The sequence below is a fragment of the Diabrotica virgifera genome, chromosome 2, assembly GCF_917563875.1.
Source record: "Diabrotica virgifera virgifera chromosome 2, PGI_DIABVI_V3a".
NCBI lineage: Eukaryota > Metazoa > Arthropoda > Insecta > Coleoptera > Chrysomelidae > Diabrotica > Diabrotica virgifera.
Window position 1 is genome coordinate 69,058,703 of NC_065444.1, and position 26,178 is coordinate 69,084,880.

The following is a 26,178-nucleotide window of genomic DNA, read 5'->3' on the forward strand; positions in this document are numbered from 1 at the left end:
CTTTAAATAAGTTGTAATAAGTTTTCCCAGAAATGTGCTTCATTTTTGGTTATTTCAAGTTAAAGTATTCCATTTCAAATTTGACGAATATGAACCTATTTTTAATTAGCTATAACTATGCTTCTACTAAGTATAGAAACGTGATATACAGGGTGTAACAAAAATACAGGTCATAAATTAAATCACATATTCTGGGACGAAAAACAGTTCGATTGAACCTAACTTACCTTAGTCCAAATGAGCATACAAAAAAAGTTACAGCCCTTTGAAGTTACAAGATAAAAATCGATTTTTTCCAGTATATCGAAAACTATTGGAGATTTTTTAATAAAAATGGACACGTAGCATTCTTATGACAGGAACATTTTAAGAATAAATTATAGTTAAATTTGTGCACCCCATAAAAATTTTATGGGGTTTTGTGCCCTTAAACCCCCCCAAACTTTTTTGTACGTTCAAATTAAATTATTGTTGTTAAACCATTAGTTAAACAGGATATTTTTAAAACTTTTTTGCCTCTTAGTACTTTTTGGAAAAGCTAGTTTTTATCGAGATATTTTGAATATTTGTCAAATCCACCACATATTTGTATACTGTTACGTACGATTATAGAGACCTGGTAAGGTAATAATATGAATTTTTTTTTATAAATTACAGTTTGAGATATATTTTGAACCATATTAGAAAAGAAGCCACATCCCGATAAAAGGTGCCTCATCGGAAAAATACTAGGGGGCAAAAAAGTTTTAAAAACATCCAGTTTAACTAACAGTACCGCAATAATAGTTTAATTGGAACGTACACAAACATTTGGGGGGTTTAAGGCACAAAACCTCCATAAAATTTTTATGTAAACATATTAAAAAAGAAGCCGCATCTCGATTAAAACTGGTTTATCGAAAAAATATTAAGAGGAAAAAAAGTTTTAAAAACATTGTGTTTAACTAAGGGTACCACAATAATAATTTTATTGGAACGTACAAAAAAGTTTGGGGGGGTTTAAGGGAACAAAACCCCCATAAATTTTTTATGGGGTGCACAAATTTAACTATAGTTTATTCTTAAAATGTTCCTACCATAAGAATGCCACGTGTCCATTTGCATTAAAAAATCTCTAATAGTTCTCGATATAACGCAAAAAATCGATTTTTATCGTGTAACTTCAAAGGGCTGTAACTTTTTTTTTGTGTATATTTGAACTAAGGTAAGTTAGGTTCAATCGAACTATTTTTGGTCCCAGAATATGTGATTTAATTTATGACCTGTATTTTTGTTACACCCTGTATACACCATTTTTTTAAATTTTTTACAGGCTATATTTAAGCTAGGAATATTTTTTCGACAAAATACGTACTTTTTGAGTTATTTGCAAAAAACCGTCTAAAAGTGTGGTTATTTTGTTGAAAAAATATACATATTCACTGGCAAATAACTCGAAAAGTATTGACTTAGTGAACAAACTCTATAGAACAAAAGTTACTTAAAATTAGTCAGTTTATCAATTTCCGGACTTACTTTGGACGAATACTTTTTCACCCCCGAGAGGGGGTGAAAAGCACCCCCGGGGCAAAAGCACATATCGGCACAATATCACTTTTTTTCTTTGACTTGTTAGCTATGTGTATGCCAAATTTCATGTCAATCCAAGCGGTTCTTTAAAATTTAGAAGTTTTGCAATATTTTACCGTTAAAGAACGGACTATCTTACGAACAATGTTTTTAGAAATGCCAACCATTCTACCTACATATCGGATACCTGCTGTTGGATTATCACTGATTGTTCTGCATTTATTCTATGGTTTCTTGGTGTCCTATCGCTAGTTTTTATAGGTACCGCACACGGCACACACAACCCGTCTCTAATAACCTTTGAGACACATTCACAAAACTTCGGGTATTAGGAATGTCGTTGTTCGGTATAGCGTTCAAAATAGAATTCTAACAGTCCTATTATTAATTGTCATAGTGAGATTCTCCGTACGTAATTAACATATCGTGATATTCTATCGTCCGTTTACTTTGTAAATTGTAGAAAGCTCGGATTTAGGTTGCGACCAGAATTTGTTTTCCAACGTAAGAAATCTTTAGATCCCCGGTTGTTTACCGTTTCTTTACACGAGATTTCATTTTGCTTTTAATAGATGTCGCTGTTGTGTCTTGTACAAATTATTTTTAATATTTTGCAGAGATTTGGTTTCTATTCAGAGGACACCAAAGGGCCATTCTGATGAGACCAAGAGGACGAAATGTGGTGGTCTCTAAAACGAAAATTTTAAGGCCATGGGTACATAATTCGCAAATATTTTACGGCTATCCCTACTTTTAGTGTAGTAAAATTCTCACTGGTATGGATATGTAAACAATCAGCCCTGTGATGGATGACCGAAGTTATGGTTAACGTAAAGTTATCCTGTAGTTATGTTATAACCATCGAATTGGTGTGATGTACCATACTTAACTTAACTATTTGCGTTATTTCTTGACAGTTCTTGAGTTATCTGGTCACTTTATAACGCGACGTTAAACCTCAAGTTATGAGATAACTCTGTAGTTATGCAAGGTTAGGTTCATCTTTTGACTTGTTTTTAGACAGAAATCAAGTGAATTTAGAAGCTAGTAATTTAATAATTAAGAATAGAAGGGTAATACAATTTTAAAAATTATACAAAAATCAAATCGAGCGATATAAGTTGAAATTTTATTTTAAGTACCTACTGAGCTTTCTATACAGAGTTGCCAGATGATATTTTATAAATCCCCCACTTAGAAACTGAAATTCCCTGAAATTGAAGCTCAAATACCTTAAAGTCCCCAAATTTAAATTGTTGCCGTATTTTAATAAATTATTAGTCAAATGAAAAGAACAGTAAAGCAAAATTCATACTACAATATCAACGAGGGCCATGGAAATAATTCATAGTTCCTATCGTCTTCGATTATATGGGAGTATAATATACAGTTCTATGTACATTCGCAAATTTAACTTACCATGACCCCTTAAAATCATCCATAGTTTTCCGCCCCCAAAAAATCCCACTAAAATTTCTGCTTAGAAAAATTTCAATAGACGCTTTCAAATTAACCCAAAATTTTGGGAAAATACACCAATCTGGCAACCCTGTTTCTATCTACCGTTTGAAAGCAACTTACAAACACCAAGGAACCCAAACAGCTGTTTGCTGTTCGGTCATCGGCGGTAGCCGACGACGGTTATGTTCGGAACAATCTCTCTCGCTCACTCCAACTTGTACTATTTGTACATCAGGTTCTCTTTGTTACTTCAAAATTTGTTCCTCAAAACTTCTTTCTAATATAACGTTGATGATATAACTATCTCATAACTGCGAGCGATACATCACACCAAATTTTACCTATACAGTTATGGGCACGTTATTCCTGAGAGTTATCTTAACTTTAACTCAAACGTTAAACTTAACTTCGGTCATCCATCACAGGGCTTCAGAATGTCATTCTACTTGAAAACTCATTAACTTACAAGAGATGGCTTTTGAATGTTCTTGGATAACTGTTATTTGTATAATTGCAAATTATTAATTCAGTTAATAAATGTGATAATTTTTTCACTAACTATACTAATACTCAATCGAGAAAAGAGGAAAAGTGTTAAAGTGATTTTTTAATAATATATTGTTGCTATGGAACACTTACAATTTTGAACATCTTTAACAACAAAATACTTGGATCACAGAATATATTATCCTGATGTATTCTCTGCTTGGCTCTTCCACAAATAATACACAATAAATAACTTTTTATTAAGTTCACCTCTTAAATCAATTATTTATCAAATACACTATCTATTCGACTGAATAGAATAGAATAGAATAGAATAGAAATATGCTTTATTGTCACTGAAAATTATACAATTTTATGAACAAAGCTTAACATAGAGTCACGAAAAGATATACATAACAATAACAAATACAATTTTATAAAATTAGATAAATCGTCAATAAAAAATATAAACAAGTTAAAAAAGTGAAGTAAAAAAACAAAAACCAATATATTGCAAAATTACTATAAATTGCAAAATTGAACATACAACATAATATAATAAAACACAAACAAAGGAACTAATAAGTTTAAGCTGCTGTATGTGACACCCAAATATAGATAAATACACTTTAGTTAGTTGTACATTACTGTATTTCTTAGTTAGTCATTAAGAAACTCTTCTACTGAATAATATGGTCTTTTAGATAAATGAGCTTTTGTCATTTTACGGAACTTGAGAAAGGATGTTGCAGATTTGAGTTGTAAAGGGAGATGGTTGTATAGTTCTTTTGCGGAATATAGTATAGATTTCTTTACTAACTCAGAAGACGGGATCGGTAAATAGACATCAAAAGTTGAATTTCTGGTGGAGTAGTCATGATGAGGCCTTGCTGGAAAGACATGCATGTGTTTACGAATTAAGCAAACAGTTTCTAAAATATACAAAGATGGAAGGGTTAATATTTCGTGATATTTAAAGTAACTTCTGCAATGGGTTGTTCTTCTGAGGCCAAACAGATATCTTATTGCTCTTTTTTGTAATTTGAAATTAACATCAAATTGGGCAGCTGTACTAGACCCCCAAAAAGGAAGACCATATCGAAGATGAGACTCGAATAAAGAAAAATATGTTATTTTAGAAGATGCTAAATTGAGTTCCTTCGAAAAAGATCTTATGGCATAGCAGGCTGAGGCGAGTTTCTTACTTAACAAATCGATATGAAGGGACCATTTGAGGTTGCAGTCTAAAAGAATACCAAGACATTTTACAGAATCAACGGTAGAGATCTGGCTGCTATTCACAAGCAGGGGTTGAAGAGCACCTTTATATGATAATGCTACCGTTTTATCCACGTTAAAGGAGAGTAAATTAGAGTCAGACCAGGTTTTTATCGTAAGATCAGAAGTTATAGTTGCATGAAGAGTTGCAATAGTTGAGTGGCTCCAAGTGATACTGGTATCATCAGCAAAAAGAAAAATTTTTCCATCGATTTTTAAATTAGTGAAGTCATTTATAAAGATAAGGAAAAGTAGAGGACCCAATACTGAACCTTGTGGTACTCCACATACAATGTTTTTGAGACTAGAGTCAGTATCATTTGCTCTAACCAGTTGTTTCCTATTATCTAAGTAAGATTTGGACCAATTCAAAGAAATACCTCGAATTCCATAGAAATTAAGTTTTTTAATCAAAATGTTGTGATTTACACAATCAAAAGCTTTGGAATAGTCACAGAAAACAGTGGCAGTATAAAGATTATTGTTTAGTGCTTGGTAAACCTCGTGAAGTACAGAAACATGGCATCAGTTGTACATTTATTAGTTAAGAAGCCGAACTGATTTTGTGATAAAATATTGTTATAAAAGAGAAAGGACATAAGTCGGGTTTTTATGAGCCTCTCAATAATTTTGGAGAGTACCGGTAATAGGGCAATAGGTCTATAGTTGCAGGCATTAGATTTTTCGCCACCTTTATGAAGAGGAATAATAATGGCTGTCTTTAGGCACTCTGGAAATTTACCGTTTTCAAAGGAATCATTAATTAGTGATACGAGGAGTTCTAACACATTATCTGTGAGATTTGAGAAGATTTTTATGGATAGTCCATCAGTACTACAAGATTATTTGCTTTTAATACTATTGATCGTTTGGATCAATTCAGATTTATAGATTGGTCTTATAAAGAATGAATTCGAGACAATTTCTGAATTAGGGAGATAGGAAATGGGATCTTGTTGAGACTGAATAGTTGATGTTACATTTTTACTCACGTTAATGAAGTATTCGTTTAGATTTTCAGGGTTTGGAAGGGCAAATGTTTGAGCTGCGTGGGTTTTATTTCGAAGATCGTTTATTATGGACCAAGTTTCTTTTGCAACACTTTTGGAGCTTCCCAGAAGATTTTGATAGTAGGCTTTTTTAGCTGATTTGATGAGTTTTAGGTATGTGACTCTGTAATTGGTGATATATTGAGTGACAGAGACGTTGGTAGTAAATTTCTTGATATAAAGTAGTGAACGCATATTTTTTGCTGATATGCGGATACCTTTGGTAGTCCAGGGTTTGCGACGTTTTGGCTTAATCGTAATTAAAGGAAATGCCTTATTGAAGATACAGAAAAGCTTCTCCAAAAAATCACTGAAATTATAGTCCACGTCCGTAGAAGGAAAATGCCAGTCAGAAGTTAAACATAAATTTTGGAATTTATGAAAATTCCGAGCGGAAAAAATCCTACCTAAACGTCGGGTTTTCGAGGAGGGTTTGCTGAAGATGTTAAATTTCGTATATACTGCTTCATGATCCGATAGTTCCGCATTAATAACTGTAGAGCAGACATCAAGGGGTGAGAAATCGGAGACAATATAATCAATTATGGTAGATGTAGTTTTTGTAATCCTTGTAGGAGAATTAACGTGCATTGAGAGACCATATGATTCAAATATGTTGACCAAGAACATTTGGGTAGCACAAGCAGCAGCATAATTTATGTTGAAGTCTCCGCATAGAATTTTTCTGCTTTTGTGAGTCAAGTCATCTAACATTTAGCAGGTTCTGAAAAAATAGTTCCACGGAAGAGTCAGGTGATCTATAGATGCAAATAATAATAAGTAAAGATTATTAAAAACTAAGGAAAATTCAAAGAAGGCTTCATTCAACAAAAAGTCATATTTTGTTATCAGAGAAAAATCATTGTTCGCAGAAAGAATTAGGGTGCCTCCATGAGCTGAGTTTGGACGATCATACCTAGCAATTGTGGTATATTTCTCTACAAAAAAGGCTCGTTGACTTCAAGCCAGTGTTCTGCAACAGCAACTATCTGGGGAAATCCTAATTCCTCTAGAAACAAAAATAATTCGTCAGTTTTATTTCTTATAGAACGAATATTAATCAGAACCATACTAAAGTTGTCATCACTAAAATTATTCGAGGTTTCTAGTTCCTCAGAACACGTCGTATTATTTAAAAATTTCGTCTTGCAGAGCTAGTGGAATAATAATTTCGGTGACATTCCCTTGATTTTTGCAGGTGAATAATTCTTTCCGAAGTGAGAAAAGACCTAAAAGCAGCAAGATCAGCGTCTACCTCATCTGCACCAATTCCATTAGCATCGTTGAATTCTAGAAGAATTTTTCTTAGATCTTCACTCTTAGTTGGAAGTCCTTCGGAAGCCAGAAACAGTTTAACACTTGTGTTGGTATACCCATAATAAAATACTGATGCAGGTTGGTCGTGTAGAAAAGCAAGATGAAGTTTAATGGCCTTCAAGATATCCGGTTCCCTTAATCTGTCTGAAAGATATCGACTATTCGAGTTATTGGTCAATCTAACTCTTGGTGGGGTCAAAGGATCCAGATTTATCGACGGTTCTAAAGTATCCTTCTTAATGAAATTAATATGAGAACGGAAAGGATCTTTAGATTTGCAAATTGCAATGGCCTGCTTGTCTGTCAGTATATTTGTGGTATCAACTTCATTCTTGTTGTTACTTGGAATGGTAATTGGATTTTCCAAGTTAACCGTGCTTCTGATGTTCTTCCGATTTATATTTGTCTCAGATGAAGTCGTTGGTTCGGAGTATAAGGATTCTGTAGACCACTTAACGTTTACACCCGGTGGCCAAATTTCTTTATTAAATAATAAGTCAATATATGTTTTAGACTTAATACCTATTTTGAATGAGGAGCCAGTATCTGAGTTGGCATGCAATTTTTGTTTTTTTGACTGTACTGGTTTCGAAATGCTGGGTGTCTTCAGTTTGGGTACTTGAAGTGGCATATACTGTTTTTCTTCGATACCTCTTTCTTCGTTGGTATAGTAGGTAGTTTGTTGGAAAGATTACACATTTGATTAGATATTTCACTGATGTGTGAAGAGAGCCTCTCTAATCCCAACTTTATCTCAGATGAATTTGTATCTTGGACTTGTACCTTAATCGTGTCATTTGAACAGCCGAAAAAAACTGACGATATATTGAAAATATCTTGTTCCATCTGCCTTATGGATTTTAAAAGATATTCAGGATTTAACAAGTTATTTAATTTATGAATCTCGTCAATTTTTTTTTGCAAGATAGTCTAATTTGCCGTCATTTTTTGGTAATAAATCATATGTCTCTATAAGTACAGGCAAAGTATCTGTGAGTTTTTTAGTAACTTGAAGTAAGGCGTCAAAGTTCTCTTGTGGTATTTGATTTTTTGTTAAATTTGTTGCTTTTTCATTTAAACATCTGAGGCTAGGTGAATCACATAATGTACAGAAATATTTTAAATGGGCATTTTTTGGATCTAGTAGAGTTTTTGAGGTGGTTTTATTGAGACCAGAACACTTAAGACAAAAATATTGTCTACAGTCCCCATGGCAACGTATCTTATATTTGTCGTTTTCGGAAAATTCAATCAAGCAAATATCACAATTGTAGATCGTGGTGGTCAAGGTTAAACAATATTTAATTGGGTCGTTGAATGTAAAAAAAGTAAAAAAAAATGTAGAATAGTAAAACAAATCTGGTAACACAACGAGTTTAGTTACACAACACTCCAAAACAATAACAAAAACACTTAAACAAATTTGAGTAAGTCGGTCGTGATGACAACCAAAACAAAACACAACTGGTCACATCGACGACTGAAAACGAACTGAGTGCGTTGTAAGACAAAGATAGATTTGGAAAATATTACCACAGACATTTTGTTCATTTTTTTCGAATCCTGAAAAAACTAATAAATACTTTTAAAAAATTTAAACGCAGAATGAAAGACTAAATTATTACCGAGGGCCGAAAGTCCCTTAGAATAAATAAAAAGTTTATTTTGAATGAGATATTTGAAATTAAAAATCACACTAAATTTTCTCTTAGTTTTTCACCCATGTAACTTATTAAAATAAACATTACAGAAGTTCTAATGGACTTTCGGCCCTCACTAATAACGTAATCTTTCATTCTGCGTTTAAATTTTTCAAAAATACTTATTAGTTTTCTCAGGATTCGAAAAAAATGAATCCCCATTTGAATAGCATTGCAGCCGAAAATACGTACCCATCTCCTTAAACTGTATTTACCTTCGTTTACTCACAAATTGAGTTCTAGGAATCAATTCGTTGGATTATTACTTAGATAAATTGACGTGTTGTGGGATGCATATTGTAGATTCCCCACGTCTATCCATTTATCGTCCGTTTGCTTTGCAAAGTATAGAAATCTCTACATCTCCGGCTTTTAGATTTTGTTTTGTTATTATTATTTTATATTATATAATCCTAATCTACTATTTACTGAATTTTCCAATGTTACGTAAGAGTGGAAATACTACTCATCATACTACAAATCTAACCTGTACCAAGTACGAAAGGGCATGCTTATTTGGGTTTGGTTATTGTTCTCATTTAGTTTTCAAAATATGTATTACCAGTTGTTCAAAAGTTTTTATAGGTATTATTAAGAGGATGGGTACGTATTTTCGGCTGCAATGCTATTCAAATGGGGATTCATTTTTTTCGAATCCTGAGAAAACTAAATAAGTATTTTTGAAAAATTTAACCGCAGAATGAAAGATTATGTTATTAGCGAGGGCCGAAAGTCCCTGAGAACTTCTATAATGTTTATTTTAATAAGTTACAGGGGTGAAAAACTAAGAGAAAATTTAGTGTGATTTTTAATTTTAAATATCTCATTCAAAATAAACTTTTTATTTATTCTAAGGGACTTTCGGCCCTCGGTAATAATTTAGTCTTTCATTCTGCGATTAAATTTTTCAAAAATATTTATTGGTTTTTTCAGGATTCGAAAATGAACACAATGTCCGTGGTAATATTTTCCAAATCTATCTTTGTCTTACAACGCACTCAGTCGAATAGAATATTGTCAGCATATTGTCAGTCAGACAGTGACAATCAGTGACAATTTTAAATATTTGACATGGCATCGGGAATATTTTAAGTTGTTGATTAAATAATATTAATACCTATATAGTGTATTTTTGATAAAAATAATTGATTTAAGACGTGAACTTAATAAAAAGTTATTTATTGTGTATTATTTGTGGAAGATCCAAGCAGATAATACATCAGGATAATATATTCTGTGATCCAAGTATTTTGTTAAAGATGTTCAAAATTGTAAGCGTTCCATAGTAGCAATATATTATTAAAAAATCACTTTAACACTTTTCCTCTTTTCTCGATTGAGTATTAGTTTTTGTTGTACATATAAATTATTACAATCACTGAATACATAGTTAGTGAAAAAATTATCACATTTATTAACTGAATTAATAATTTGTAATTATACAAATAACAGTTATCCAAGAACATTCAAAAGCCATCTCTTTAAGTTAATGATGACATTTTCAAGTAGAATGACATTCTAGTAATGTTTACATATCCATACCAGTGTGAATTTTACTACACGTAATTTGCCGTGTAAAGACAGAAAAAGTAGGGATATCCGTAAAATATTTGCGAATTATGTACCGATGGCCTTAACAAAAAACATGATAGGCTATTTGGAATGTCCTTCAAAAACCGTTATCATTTAATGAGCTAAAAATATACACCTCAGCTGAAATGCTAAGTTGACCATCCTGTATCTAATATATCCTATTGTTATCAAGGAGTAAGAAAAGTGATAGTCTAAACAGTTTCCTAATTATTTTACAACTCAATTGTTTAGTTGTGTACATAGATCATTTAGGAATGACTTATAATTTATAACATTGTTACTTTAACCTTGCTAATCAGTTGATGTAATCAGGTACACAGTTTTTTTTTTCAGTGCCAATGTTACACTTGTAAATATTCAAAGTAATCAAGCAAGTCAAGGTAAAAGGAAACAACAGAGGTTGTTGATATTAGTTTATAATTACAACCCCCTCTTTTGAAAAATTACTTAAGCCTTCGATATACATATAATAATTATTTATACAGAGTGAACCAAAAGTCTGGAAATTGCTAATTATCTCTTAAATGGATGATCCGAATCATACAAAAACCGGGATCACCTATTTTTCAATATGAAGATTTGAAATTTGAAGTTTGTAGCATTGCCACATTTAATTACCAAATACATTTAATTTGGTTTAAAATGAAAATCATTAAGGATTTCAATTAAGATAATTATTTCAATAAATGAAAGCAACCTATCTCTAAGTATATCTATAGAATGTAGCAGGATTCATTTCTTGTTGTTATTAGAATTTATTAAATTGGAAAGATTGGAAATAATAAAAATAATAAATGATGACTACAATATATTAAAGAAATGAAAACAAGAACATGTCAAATGCAAAATTATATCCCTAGCATAGAATAAGGATTTGTAAACAGAGAAGAAAACAAACCTCGAGACAAAAATTGACTCCTATTAAAAATGTTCATGAATAAAATTAGAGCTGTAATTTTAATTCACATATATCTAAAAATTAACTTGTTGTGTCTTAAATTATCTAAACATTCACATATATGTCAAAAAACTTTGTTGTTTTCATCTATTTAGAACAAATGTGAAAACTTTGAATTATCCACGTCCGTTCGTCCGTCCGTAAACACAGCTCCTCCGTCATTATACCAGGTAGACTGACAAATAAAGTGCCAAATAAAAGCTTATAACCCAAGGATAGAATTAAAGGTGACCCAAAGATTAAATTTGGCCTTGAACTTTCCGTTTTAGAGTTGTAATAGGAAGTACTGTTTTAAAGTCCAAATAATCCAAAATAATACCGGCAATATATTATTTGACGCGCCTTAGCAAGACGATATATCCTTCCGGTTTCATGCCTGCCTGTTCGTCTGTCCGCGAATATAACTTCTCCATTATTAAAACAGATACAATGACAGATGAGGGGTCCAATTAAAACTCAAAGATGGTATTAAAGATGAGAAATTTGACCTGGTACTTCCGGTTTTAGAGTTGCAACCAGAAGTGATGTTTTAAAGTCGCTGAAAGAGTACAAGTAATATATTATTCTACGCGCCTTAGCAAGACGAAAACAAATATATACTTCCGGTTTTCATATCACTTCCGGTGATATAAAAGAATGTGTATTGTGCAAGCAATCTGTATAGTGTAATAGGTAAGATTTGTAGCTTTAGGTTGTTCTTCTTTAAGCTATTAGGCCGGCAGCTGGTTTTTTCTGGTAATTAAAAATGTAGTTAAAAATATTTATTTATACTTTAGGTAAATACCGTTAAAGCAGGACATAATATCGTATGTGTTAAAATTAATTTTATCAATTTTTTAATTACATTTAAACTCTTACCGCATGCTTGCATTAATAACTGATGTAGAATAGCTTTTATAATTAATCTTGTTATTGTAAGAACTATTGATACTAAAAGAACTTTATAAAAACACAGTTAGATTTTAGGTAGAAAAATTACTTTAGGTATACAGTTCAAAACTTTTAAAATTCAGCACAAAATGCAAGCATGTCCCCGCTCTTTTTTTATTTATTAAAAATACAAAATCTAAAAATATTTTTTTAACAGTCTTTTCATTACTACACTTATGCTTGGAAAATGAATTGCACAACACAACAATTAAAATACTGATACACTTAACTCATTTTCTCCTTCTTCCGTATTTTCTTCGTCACTATCATCGCCCAATTCAATAATAAATTTATGTCCACCATTAATGTGGAAGTGCTCAATCTTCTTATAATATTCTTCCACTTTGATCACTTTAGCGATTCTATTCTGCCAGTCTACTTTGGTCATATTGGCTACTTCTTTTTTAATTATCTCAATTACCTTTTTGTCAAATTTAGGAAATGTATTTGAACGCCTTATACTTGGTTTTAATTGTCCCCAAGTTAACTCAATAGGATTGAAAACACAAAAGTAGGGAGGGAAGTCTCAATATAGTGTGTCCATGCTTTTCGGAAATACTCTTTAGGCGTATAATTTTCTAAATTGCTTCGTGTGTAGAACTTCAATAAGTTTTTTTTTGTGTAAAAATCTTCGAAATACAAATCATTTTCCATTAAAAAATTTTGCAGGTCAGCTTTCTTTGAAGATGTATTTGGTATTTTAGTAAGCTGTCGGGAATGATAGGAAGCGTTGTCAAGCACTATTACGCTGTTTTTCTTCAAGTTTGGGATTAGCGAGTTTTCAAACCAATCTTCAAAAATGTCAGCTTCCATATTCTTGTGGTAGTCAACGTTACAATCTTCCATTTTCTTCCCACATAATTTTAAAGCATTCAGAACCCATCCCTCACTTCCTCCCCAATGTACAATAATTAGCCGCGAGCCTTTATTTGCAGGCATTTCTGGTATGCACATGCTTGAACCATCTGTCCATCCTTTCTTTACTGTATCGTGGGTATCATACCAAGTTTCATCTAAATAATAAATTCTCCTATTTTCTTGCCTATATTTAATAATTTCTTCTAGGTACATATTACGTCTGTTGACTATTCTTCGGCTTTCCATAATTGCTTGACGTTTATTTATTTTTTTGAATTTAAAAACCATTTGTTTTATCCAATTTTGAAGAGTTCTCACAGCAGTTCATATTTCGACCGGTTGTTTCCGATTTCTTTCTTATTATTTCTATTGTAGGTATTTCATTGCTTTTGTAACAGTCGTATATTGTGGTTTTCAATAGTTTTTCAAGTGAAGGATTTAAAGGTCTTAAAAATTTGTAGTCACATCGTTTCTTGCGATGATAGGGTTCATTTTTAACTTTATATACAGTAGAAAGTGGAATTTCTGTTAAATCAAAGGTGGCTTGTGCCAATAGTGTTTCATCGAAGCCGAATTTCGTACGTAGATTTTTGTATACATTCAAACATACTTGCTATGTTTCAACATTTAAATGCATTCGAATCTTCTTTACGGGCACTTTTTTTTTAATAATTACATTCACACTAGCACTGGCAATTTCTACAATATCAGCGTTATCGTACGCGATATTTACATTATCCCACGGGTACCACATCACTATTCACATTAATTAAATTACAATAATCAACAATTTACACTCTCCAATCGAAATACTAAACCAATATTCAAAATAATTACAGCAAACAAAACACTCATAAATATCACTTAACATACGTACACTCCAGTGCTACACTGCTACCGAACTAAAACTAACGTTTTGCACCACCTTATCTATATTTTGCACGAAACTTGTGAATAGATATGGGAGGTCTGGGCGTAAAAACACAGATGCGTTCAAAGGGCCGCTTCTTAAACGTTTGACCTAATATCTTTATTTGAAGAATATCATATTTCACCGGCTTAAAGCTATTCCACAAAATATTTTACTCGGACTATAACCGGAAGTGGCACATTATAGCCACAGAAATAGTACATGGGATATACAATCATCGTGTATTGAAAAGTCGAGCTCGAATATTTAGTTCCGGTTTTGATATTATTTCCGGTTCAAAAGTTATGACCGGAAGTTTTGCAAAAATTACCCAAAACTAGTAAAATCGTATATCAATCGACGCAAAGTTACATGAGGAGTTCGAATATTAACTTAAGTGTACTTCCGATCACATTGGGTGAAAACATAGGACTTACGAAGTCCAATTGCTTGTTTCGCTTTTTTCTTAAAACTAAAACTTTCTTGCCTTTTCCTTAAAACTAAAACAGATGGTAAAACCAGTACAGTGCGTCCATAAAGTAACGCATAAATTCATTATTTCGTAAACCGGAGACTTTAGGAAAAAATCCCGAAACAGGTCGATTTTTATTTTTAAATTACGATTTTTTGGCATACATGTCATACTGGTGACGTCATCCATCTGGGCGTGATGGCATAATCGATGATTTTTTTAATGACAATAGGGGTCATGTAATAGCTCATTTGAAAGGGTATGTATTTTTCTATTCAATAGTATAAACATTAATATAATTATTTATACACGGTGTCCAAAAAATGTTTTTTTTAATTAAATTAATTGGTACAAAAAGATGAATGTATGTAATTTGTTTAATTCTAAATACATTTTATTTGTGCCAGAAAACATAAAAATGTTTTATTTAAAAAATAAACATTGATTTTCTCTTAAGCGTAATGTTAAACTTCCAAGAGTCAGGTGGGTGGCAGCTATAACATTGAATTTAAGCGAAATAGCTACATGTAAATCAAAATGTAAATTCGTACAGGTTGAAACAAATTTTGTATCAAAGTTTAGGTGGGTACAAAAGATATTTTCAAAAAAGTATCCAAATCATACAAGGGGATCTATAAATTATACTATTTTACAGAAGAAGTTGCGCTATATCAGTATTAATAAAAAAAAATGGTCCAAAAATATTTAATATTTTTTGAGATATTGAATTTGTTTATTAAATGTTACTCTATTTTCAATTGCAAAAACGCGGTTGTTGCCAAAAGAATATTCACCTGTATTAAATCTTATTATTTTTATTTTTATGTATATTTTCGATAAATGTATTGATACATTCAAATTTCAATTAAACTTCCCCCTAAAATGGCATTTGAAAATTATTTAAATTTGTTTTTAATTTATTTTTTTAATAACGTCGCGGGGATTAAATATTTTGAAATGCCGTTTCGATAATTGAGTTCCTGGGAATTTTTCACTAATTAACAAATTTTTTTGTCTTTTTTCCTCTTCTTTTTTTTTCTTGGAGTTATATTACTACTTTTAGGGTTAAGTTTCATTAAGAATGTTGAATCTCTAAGTTGTAGATTCTAGACGTAAAAATATTAAGATTGGTCTAAAATGACTTAAATAAAATGTAGCTACTTACTGAGTTACAGGGTGTTTTATTTAAAAATTTAAAAATTATTTTTACCAAGTCCTTTCAAACTATTTGACGTATCCTTATCATACTTGGCAGAAAGTGTGGGTACTCTACAGTCTACTAAATTGTGAAAAATAAAAGTTTCTAGCTGCTACCAGAGGCGTACGACAGGGGACAGTTAATGGTTAACCCTTCCCAAATTCTACGCCACTGAGGGAATTACTATTTTAGCGAAATTTTTTGATTCTCCAATACTTTGTATGTAAATAATATACTCTTTGCTGGCAACGATTAAGTCATTAGTTTTCGAGATATTGGACGTTAAATGAAAGGGCATAGTTATTTTGATTCATTCATTCATTCATTTTAAACTTCCAATATCTCGCAAACTGATGACTTTATCGATACCAATAAAGTTAATTACATACAAAGTATTGGAGAATCGAAAAATTTCGCTAAAATAGTAATTCAGTCAGTGGCGTAGAATTTGGGAAGGGTTAATCATTCACTATTCCCTGTCGTACGCCTCTGGCACTAGCTAGAAACGTTTATTAATCACAATTTAGTAGAGTGTATAATATCCACACTTTATGCCAAGTATGATAAGGATACGTCAAATAGTTTTAAAGTACTTGGTAACAATAATTTTTAAATTTTTAAATAAAACACCCTGTAACTCAGTAAGTAGCCACATTTTATTTAAGAGATTTTAGTTAAATCTTAATATTTTTAGGTCTAGAATCTACAACTCAGAGATTCGACATTCTTAATGAAATTTAACCCAAAAAGGGCAAGTAGTAATATAACTCCAAGAAAAAAAAAAGAAGAAGAAAAAACGACAAAAAAATTTTGTTAATTAGTAAAAAATTCCCAGAAACCCAATTATCGAAACGGCATTTCAAAATACTTAGTCCCTACGACGTAATTAAAAAAACAAATTATAAACAAATTTGAATAATTTTTAAATGCCATTTTAAGGGGGAATTTCGTTGAAATTTGAATTTATCAATACATTTATCGAAAATATAGATAAAAGTCAAAATAATGAGATCTTATTCAGGTGAATATTTTTTTAGTAACAACCGCGTTTTTGCAATTGAAAATATAGTAACATTTAATAAACAAATTCAATATCTCAAAAAATATTAAATATTTTTCGACCAATTTTTTTTTGCTTAATACTAGTAATATACCTCAACTTCATCTGTAAGAAAAGATATTTTATAGTGTTTATTTAAAACGCTAAAAATATTTTTTTGCAAATCTGTTTTTAAAGTTTTATATACAATTATTTAAATAAATAGGGGGTCAAATTTAATTTAGTAAGCCTTATGTGAAAGATTTGCCCTTCAACTTTACAGAAAATAATCCTATTGACCTTCATTAGTAATTGAATGAGCGGCCGTGGGTAACGGCATAAACGCTGGCCTCATACGCCAGTAGACGTGGGTTCGATCCCTGCCAAAGACAAACCATTTTCATTTCCAATAATGGCACGAGCCGTCTCACCGTGCCTCGGAGAGTACGTTAAGCCGTCGGTCCCCCTGGGCTAGTGTACATCGACACTAGTTACTTGAAACAGGGTTAAAGATGTAATTGGCGCTGGAACTATCCGAAAGGATCTCCCCGGCAAAAATGCCATACGATATTATTATTATTTAGTAATTGAATGACCTCAGCAGTTAGAAAAATAATTTTTTTGCAAAAATGACCCCTTTTTAATTATTTAAACAATGATCCCCTTATATGATTTGGATACTTTCTTGAAAATATCTTTTGTACCCACCTAAACTTTGATATAAAATTTGTTTCAACCTGTACGAATTTACATTTTGACTTTTTTTTATTTTATTAGGCTAAAAAGTAATATTTATTATTTGTCAAATAAACATGTTTTCCTTTTTTCTGACAAAAGTAAAACGAATTTTGAATTAAATAAGTTACATACATTCTTCTTTTTGTCCCAATTAATTTAATTAAAAAATTATTTTTGACCACCCTGTATAAATAATTGTTATTGGTTGTATTAGTAAATGAAGAATTAAATACCCTTTCAAATGAGCTATCACATGGCCCCTATTCTCATTTAAAAAAAATCATCGATTACGTTATCAAGCCCAGATGGATGACATCACTAGTATGATATATATGCCAAAAAATTGTAATTTAAAAATAAAAATCGACCTGTTTCTGAATATTTCCTTTCAGTCCCGGTTTATGAAATAATGAATTTATGCGTTACTTTATAGACGCACTGTATATTAACTTACCTTATCCTTTTCACTATGTCTTTTATTTAAGTCCTCCACAGAAACCTCATAGGCATACTGGTAGGATTCCCTTTTCCTCAAAGTCTCTTGAGCTATTTCAATGTATGACAAAAAGTCCTTAATAGGATTACCTACAGTATTACTATAACTTTGTACTAGAGCATTTTGTGCTGCAGAACTCCTCTCCATTGCACTGCCAATATTTTGTAACATTTCTGACAGTTCAGGTTCTGAGGTAGCCCAAGTGGTGAATATGGGGTGGTAGCTATTCAGTTCCGAAACATACTCACATCTTTCTTTATTAATACGACTAGATATCTTTTCTATTGAAGAGAGTTTTTCTGATAGAGTTGTTAGGTACGTTTTGGTTTTATCAAATTCCATATGTTTATTTTTTAAGACACTATGGGATGAGTTACCATGATTGAATGTCCTTATTTTCTGTTGGACGGGATGCCTTTGTCTTCTGTGCAATGTAAAACCCTGAAAAATAATAATCATACAATTTTAACATTATCTCACAGTAATTTCTTATTAAAAAGGTAAATTGAATGTTACAATATACACTTGAGTCCACCACGAGTCTTTACCCGTGCGACATTAATACCTGGCGAGATAAAACACATACTTTTTATCTAGCATCATTATCTTCCATGCATGAAACTAATGACAAATCAGCTACCGCCTGTTATTAAGTAAAAACACATGTTAATTTTATGACGATCTAGACTCAGTAAATTGAAAAGAGATAGGCGATTGGGGATGTTTTCACATATTTTAAGTACAATTTCTGACGTTTTAGTTTGTTTACTTTTGTGGCTGTCAGTTTGTTGAATTTTTTGCTGTTATTTTGGCAAATTTTTGCATTTTGTTTTGCAAGTTTTTTTATAGTAGATATACAAACAGTTGTTTTCACAACTAATTTTATATTGGAGTTTGAAATTTTGTGTTAAGTTTATGTTATTTTACGATTAATTTTGACAACGTACAAAGCTAACCTCATTGACACAGTTAAGGAATGCTTGTGTTTAAAGAAAATATGTTATTGATTTTTTTTTAAATTGTTTATTTATTTATTAATCAATGATAATAAAAGAATTTATTAAGCTACTTCAAATGTAGCTATAATTATGCACCAAAATTTTAAAGCAAAACTTAAATTTGACATTCTACTTATTTGATAACGTCAAATTTTATGCTATAACCCGTGATCGGAGTAATATCCACTTTCTGTCACTTGCTGTTGCGTTTAGTAAATTTCCGACTTATTTCGTATGCTTTAAATGATGACGCACGGATAAAGACTGGTGGACTCAACTGTACCGGGTGTCCCAAAAAGAATGGCTCTCGGCCATATCTCAGGAACCGTTTATAGTACAGCTTGGGGAAAAAAATATTTATAACAAAAGTTGCTTCGGTAAAAGCCTGGATATTATTTTCATAATTGCAAGTCCACCACTAGAGGGCGTAATTGAATATCAAAAATTAAAAAATCAAAATTTTACAAAATTTGCCTAATGAAAGTGCACTGGAAATCCGATCATCGTATTCTTCATAAAATTCTGTGCATATTTGATTTCACTAGTTTAAGTCTACTTTTGAAAATAAGAGGTGGGGGTGAGTGGGAACCTTGTTATGAAAAAATGGCTGTAGGTCCGGTTCTGATAAATCGATTTTGGCAAACTTGGTCTTGTTGAAAACAGCTCTTTATCGCCAATGTAAAAGTTATAATTTCGAAACAGTGTAGTAATAAGTAATATGCCAGCTAGGAGGCGGTATTTAATTTTTTTCAGGAATCTAGATTTCTTTGGAAAATATTAAATATAAGTATGCACTTGTAATCCTGTATTACAAAACTAGACCAAATTAGCAACAGAGTTGCGAAAACCGCATGTCGATACCTTTTTTCTATCTCGAGATATCTTAATAAACGTGTAAATTGTAAACATAACTGTTACTTTCATCGGTAAACGAAGTTAAGGAAATCAAAGAGGAAACGAGTAGTGTGCTATGGAAAAAATTAGAGCGTGGCGCTGGCGGAGTGCCGACAGAAGTGAATATTTCTTATAGATTTGATTATATTGGGTTCGATTTAATTCGATTCCATTCGATTATATTGAATTTTATTTAATATAAATTATATTATGCCTATAATTTAATATATATCGACGCTGCCAAGCCAAAACGGCATGAATGATATTAACTTGCTTTTTCAAGAAACACAAAGAACTGATTATTTTTATTTTTAACAATGCTGTTATCTGCACCGTGGCTCAAAAAAAGTGGTGTTTTTTTTCAAATTTTAATCATTTGAACATTAACATGGCTTAAAATATTGTCTGAAATAAATTAAAAGCTAAAAAATGGAGCTCATTATTATGTCAAATCAAAATATAACACTGGTGAATATGCCAAACTTACCTCTGGCGTTTATATCGATCGTATCGCTGTAACGTTAGCCAATATGGCGCTTAAAAGGGATGTATGCCATAAATGAAAAAAGGCGAAAATTAAAAATTGTCGTTAATGCCAACAAAGAAAATTATAAAATTATGAATATTTTTGACAGCCTTTATTTTTAATTAATCAAAAATACGTTCTAAATTGCTTAACGGTATTTACCTATCTACTGTTTCTCAGAATCATCAGTTTAATCATCAGTCACGTTTAATATTTGGATCATCATCCTTATTGGTTTCTTTGCTTGCATGCACGATGGTTGTCCGGCGCATTTCTCTAGATTAGTTAGAGCTTTTTAGATGGGACATTCGCTCATAGATGGATAGGACGTGGAAGCCTTTCTTTTTTGGCCAGCCAGATCACCAGATTTAACTATTTTAGATTTTTTTAGATTTTTAGAAATGCCATTCAAACCATTTCGAAAATAGAAATTGAGACTGTTCTTCAATTTACTCTTGAAAGAGTAAATGCTTGCATCGAAAATGATGGGCAACAATTTGAACATTTAGATCGTCACTAAGTAGTTTTTTTATTTTTTTGTTATATTTTAGTGTTGTGTGTTGTGTGTCTTGTTGTTTTAATTTATTATACACGTTGACATCTGGAAACTGTTTGAATGTGAAAATTGGTTTTTCCATAGCACACTACTTGTTTCATTTCCACTTTGATTTCCTTAACGTCGTTTGCCGGTGACAGTAACAGTTATTTTTTAAATTTACACGTTTCTTAAGATAATATCTCGACATAGAAAAAAGGTATCGACATGCGGTATTCTGTTGCTAATTTGGTCTAATTTTGTAATACAGGATTAAAAGTGCATACTTGTATATAATATTTTCCAAAGAAAACTAGATTTCTGAAAAGAAATTAAATAACGTCTCCTAGCTGGCATATTACTTGTTATGCTGTTTCGAAATTATAGCTCTTACATTGACGAAAAAAAGCTGTTTTCAACAAGACCAAGTTTGCAAAAATCGATTTAGCAGAACCGGACTTACAGCCATTTTTTCACAACAAGGTTCCCACTCACCCTAACCTCTTATTTGCAAAGGTAGAAATCAAATATGTGCAGAATTTTATGAAGAATACGATGATCAGATTTTCAGTGTCCGTTCATTAGACAAATTTTTTAAAATTTTGGATTTTAAATTTTTGATATTTAATTACGCCCTCTAGAGGTGAACTTACAATTATGAAAATAATTTCCAGGCTTTTCCCAAGGCAATTTTTGTTATAAATATTTTTCCCAAAGTTTTACTATAAACGGTACCTGAGATATGGCCGAGAGGCATTCTTATTGGGACACCCAGTACACTACTCCAAGAAATTAACGCACCACCTTAAAAATCGGTCATTTTTGATGTCTCGAATTTCCTAAATCTGTTGTCCGATTTGAGTGATTTTTTTCATATGTTATAGCCTTATTCTGTAACAATATCGCTGTAATAATATTGTTGCTAGACAGGTAATGTCATTGTATATCGGGTGTACCAATCAAACTGTGTTTTTTCTCGAAGTTCACAATACCCTGTGGAATATTCTAGCATTTAAAAAATACTGAAATTAAAACATAACTATACCCTCAGGTTTTCTTAAGATTCTGTTTTTTTATTCATTCGCTTATGTTGGATAATAAAAAAGTTAGGTACTTTAACAACTAGCCATGTTCTTTATCAATACAGGGTGTTTCTAAATAAGTGCGACAAACTTTAAGGGGTAATTCTACTTAAAAAAATGATGACAGTTTGCTTGATAAACAAATGTTCGCAAATGCTTCGTGTCCGAGATACGGGATGTTGAAATTTTTCTTACAAACTGACGATTTATTTATTGCTTTAAAGCCGGTTGAGATATGCAAATGAAATTTGGTAAGTTTTAAGAGATAGTTATTGCGCAATTAAGGTACCTTTAAGGTACGATTCTGAAAACGGCTGTAGATTTACAGTTGTTACCATGACAGACGTCATTACTTTGCACTATTAATTTGTATAATTATTAGCAATTGACCTTCTGCCGCACAGCAGTTGCAGTCAGATGTCGGAATCAGTCTCATCCAAATTGATAGTGCAAAGTAGTGACGTCTGTCACGACGACAACTGCAACTGACGTCTGCCGTCGTTGTCCGATTCGTACCTTTTAATGGGAAACAATACGACGGCAGTTGCCGTCTGCAGTCGTTGTCGGAATTGTACCTTTAGAGCAATAAATAAATCGTCAGATTGTAAGAAAAATTTCAACACCCCGTATCTCAGTTGCATAATATTTGCATATGTATATGCGTACCATTTGCAGAAATACGTTTATAAAGCAAACTGTCGTTTCCTTTTAATTCATGCAGAATTACCCCTTAAAGTTTGTCGCTCACCCTGTATTGATGAAAAGCATGGCTAGTTGTTAAAGTACCTAACTTTTTTTTATTATCCAACATAAGCGAGTGAATAAAATAACAGAATGCTAAAAAACCTGAGGCTATAGTTGGGTTTAAATTTCAGTATTTTATAAATGCTAGAATATTCCACAGGGTGTGGTGAACTTTGACAAAAAAACACAGTTTGATTGATACACCCGGTATACAATGATAATTTACCTGTCTAGCAACAATATTATTACAGCGATATTGTTAAATAATGAGGCTATAACATATTCAAAAAATCACTTAAATCGGACAACAGGTTTAGGGAATTCTAGACATCAAAAATTACCCATTTTAAGGTGGTGCATTAATTTCTTAGTGCACTAGGACTAAGAGTAGTGCATTAGGATTTGTAAATATCTTCAAAAAGTATTTTAAAAAGTTTGAATAGTAAATATTGCCTTAATAAGATTCTAAATTTTTTAAAGTTGGTAGTATTACAGCACAAGAAAGCTATAGTTGCAGTAAGACATAATAGTAGAACAATCAGATTTGTAGGTTTTGACAGTTCTGCTTTAAAATATAGTGCAGCAGCTGGACGTTCTGGTAATTAAATATGTAATTAAAAATATTGTAGTATTACAGCACAAGAAAGCTATAGTTGCAGTAAGACATAATAGTAGAACAATCAGATTTGTAGGTTTTGACAGTTCTGCTTTAAAATATAGTGCAGCAGCTGGACGTTCTGGTAATTAAATATGTAATTAAAAATATTTATTTTTGACCATTTTTTTTATTTTCATTTCACCTTACAGGCCTGGATCCCGCGTACCAAAAAAAGTTAATTAATAGCAAGCTGAAAATTGGTTATTAGCTTAACGGTATCTAGTCGAACAAACTTTGATGTACGGGAACAGAGAAAGTTTTAATTGTGGAACAGTTTAAAAATTTGGAACGTCAGATTACGAAAACGTCCCATGTATTATGTCGGACAGAACATCCAATTGATTTGTTACCTTTTCATTAAACTCTCATGCAAAAATCAGACTGCTATTATAACCAACATGATTCCTGTCATTTGACATATTCTTCGTGTTCCACTCATTAAAATGCCCAGTTGGTGATACACACCAGTCTGATTTTTGCATGAGAGGTAAATGAAATGGTAACAAATCGATTGGAAGTTCTATTCGACAAAATACATGGAACGTAACCTGTTTCACAATTAAAACTTCCCCTGTTCCAGTGTTCCCATACATCAAAGTTTGTCCGACTAGACGCTGTTAAGCTATTAACAAATTTTCAGCTTGCTATTAATCAACTTTTATTGGTACGCAGGATCCAGGTCTATTATAGGGACCCTCCCTCTTACTGCATGCTTTGATTTATAAATGATGTAGAATAGCTTTTGTAATTGACTACAAAAATAGAATTATATCTAAAATTAATGTAAGTATACAGGTCAAAATTTTTAATTACACTTTTAATTTGTCAAAATATTAATTGTACAACACAACAATTAACAATGAATCACTTAAAATACTTCCTATACAAAAATCTTTAAAATCTTCGAATCTACTCTACTGGTACTTTTTTAGGAATTACGTTCATACAGGTATATATTGGCACTGGGACTTTCTACAAATTCAGATCTTACACAATATTTTCAACCACATTGTCTCATGGTTACCACACCCTTCACACTACTAACGAACTGCTACATGCTATTCAAAATAATTAAATTACAGCAAATATCATTCTACACTCTACTAACAAACTGATTCCCAACTATAACGCTTCTGGTGTGCTTAGGCACAGGCCTCAGGTCAGTTGTAAAAATGAAGAGATCAAAAATGTAGCTGCATTTAAAGCATTCTACAATATTGATAACCGCAACTATAGGTTCCTCTTTTTTAGTGGCTCTTGAAAACAGCTTGAACCAGCGTGACCTAGGCCAATAAGAGGAACTATATACGATAAGAACGATATTTGGTACGACTGACCAAATTATACCCATTTTATTATCTACAACATAAAAGTAATCCTCTGCCTTAATACTTGCAGAAAGCTTTATGAACTGGCGAATCACAAAATCTCTCTTCTCTCTTTAACTCATTTACATACCCATTTGATTTTAGATTTCTTTATATCAATTTACTCCGTTATTAACTCTCTTTAACTCATTTACATACCCATTTGATTTTAGATTTCTTTATATCAATTTACTCCGTTATTAATCAAAATTCAGAGTTGACACAATGATCTGAAATGATTGTAATTTAGAGACGAATATATTCATGTAAATTTTATTTCATTTGAGTGATTTAAGTGACATTATATTTTTCATAAGAAGTGTGCCGTGTCCTTTAGTTATATTTCTGTGGCTTGGTTCTAAAAGGGCCAAAGTCAATTTCTTGCTTTTTTTTGTACAGTTTTTTTTAATTTAATATTGACAAAACAAAACACAAAAAATTGATATTGGCCCTTTTAGCATTAAGCCACAGATTTATGTTAATTTATAGATCCAATCTTTCATCTTCTAGTTATTATTACTAATAACTGTTGATATTTCAAAATGTTCCTTGCTGTTCGTTTAATCAATGTTCTGGCATTTCTAGTATTGTGACATTAGACTAGATTTGGCATAAATTTAGACACACAAATTTAAAATCAATGTAGTGCATGTTTATATTGACATTAAATTTCAAACAAGGCTTGACATAAATATCTTCAATCATAATAATAAAACAATTTGTAAATGTAATAAGTATTCATTTACCTACTTAAGAAATGGAAATAAAGCATTCAGGTTAATTATATAATGGATCAACTTTATATGTAATACTTACTAAAGAGTGTGCCGTTAAAAACACTTTAAAGTGTTCATTGCAGCTTAAAATAGGATGCTTTGCAACTCTTGTTATAAAAACATTTAAAGCTTTCATTCTTAGAAGTATAAATTCTTTGGAATATCTATCTAACTGACCTATTAACGAGTGCTTACCAGGCAAAGGCTGAAAAACAAATTCAGATTAATCCATAGAATATGAGCAAAACATAAAGAATAATTAAAAAAACTTAGATAAATAAAAGAAACTTGCCATTTTCCTGTGTAAAATGGTATGTTTTATTAACATGTGCTGTGTGGATGACATACATGTGAGCCACATGATGCCTTCACCAATGTGCGGACGCCACGCATGTATGCCACTGATTATACACATTTTTAATGTGTTTTTTTTTGTCCGTTCAGAGAATAAGTCCTAGTCTCAGATATCCGCACGCAATGTGTTAAAAACTTTTAAACCCATCTAAATGGATTACAAAAATTCCAGAAAGTTTTAGGTCTTATCAG

At 31.7% G+C, this 26,178-nt stretch overlaps 1 protein-coding gene across 2 annotated transcripts in view; it reads right to left on the reverse strand.

The window, feature by feature from the left end:
- The window catches only part of LOC126880067 (sorting nexin-7-like), a 60,124-nt gene that overhangs the window by 27,688 nt on the left and 6,258 nt on the right, over positions 1–26,178 (reverse strand). For both annotated transcript variants that reach the window (XM_050643726.1, XM_050643725.1), the window contains exons 3-4: positions 25,673–25,837; positions 18,011–18,493 (exon numbers count right to left, since the gene is read on the reverse strand). In XM_050643726.1, the coding sequence (XP_050499683.1) occupies positions 18,011–18,493; positions 25,673–25,837 (648 nt within the window). The remainder of the gene's footprint in view (positions 1–18,010; positions 18,494–25,672; positions 25,838–26,178) is intronic.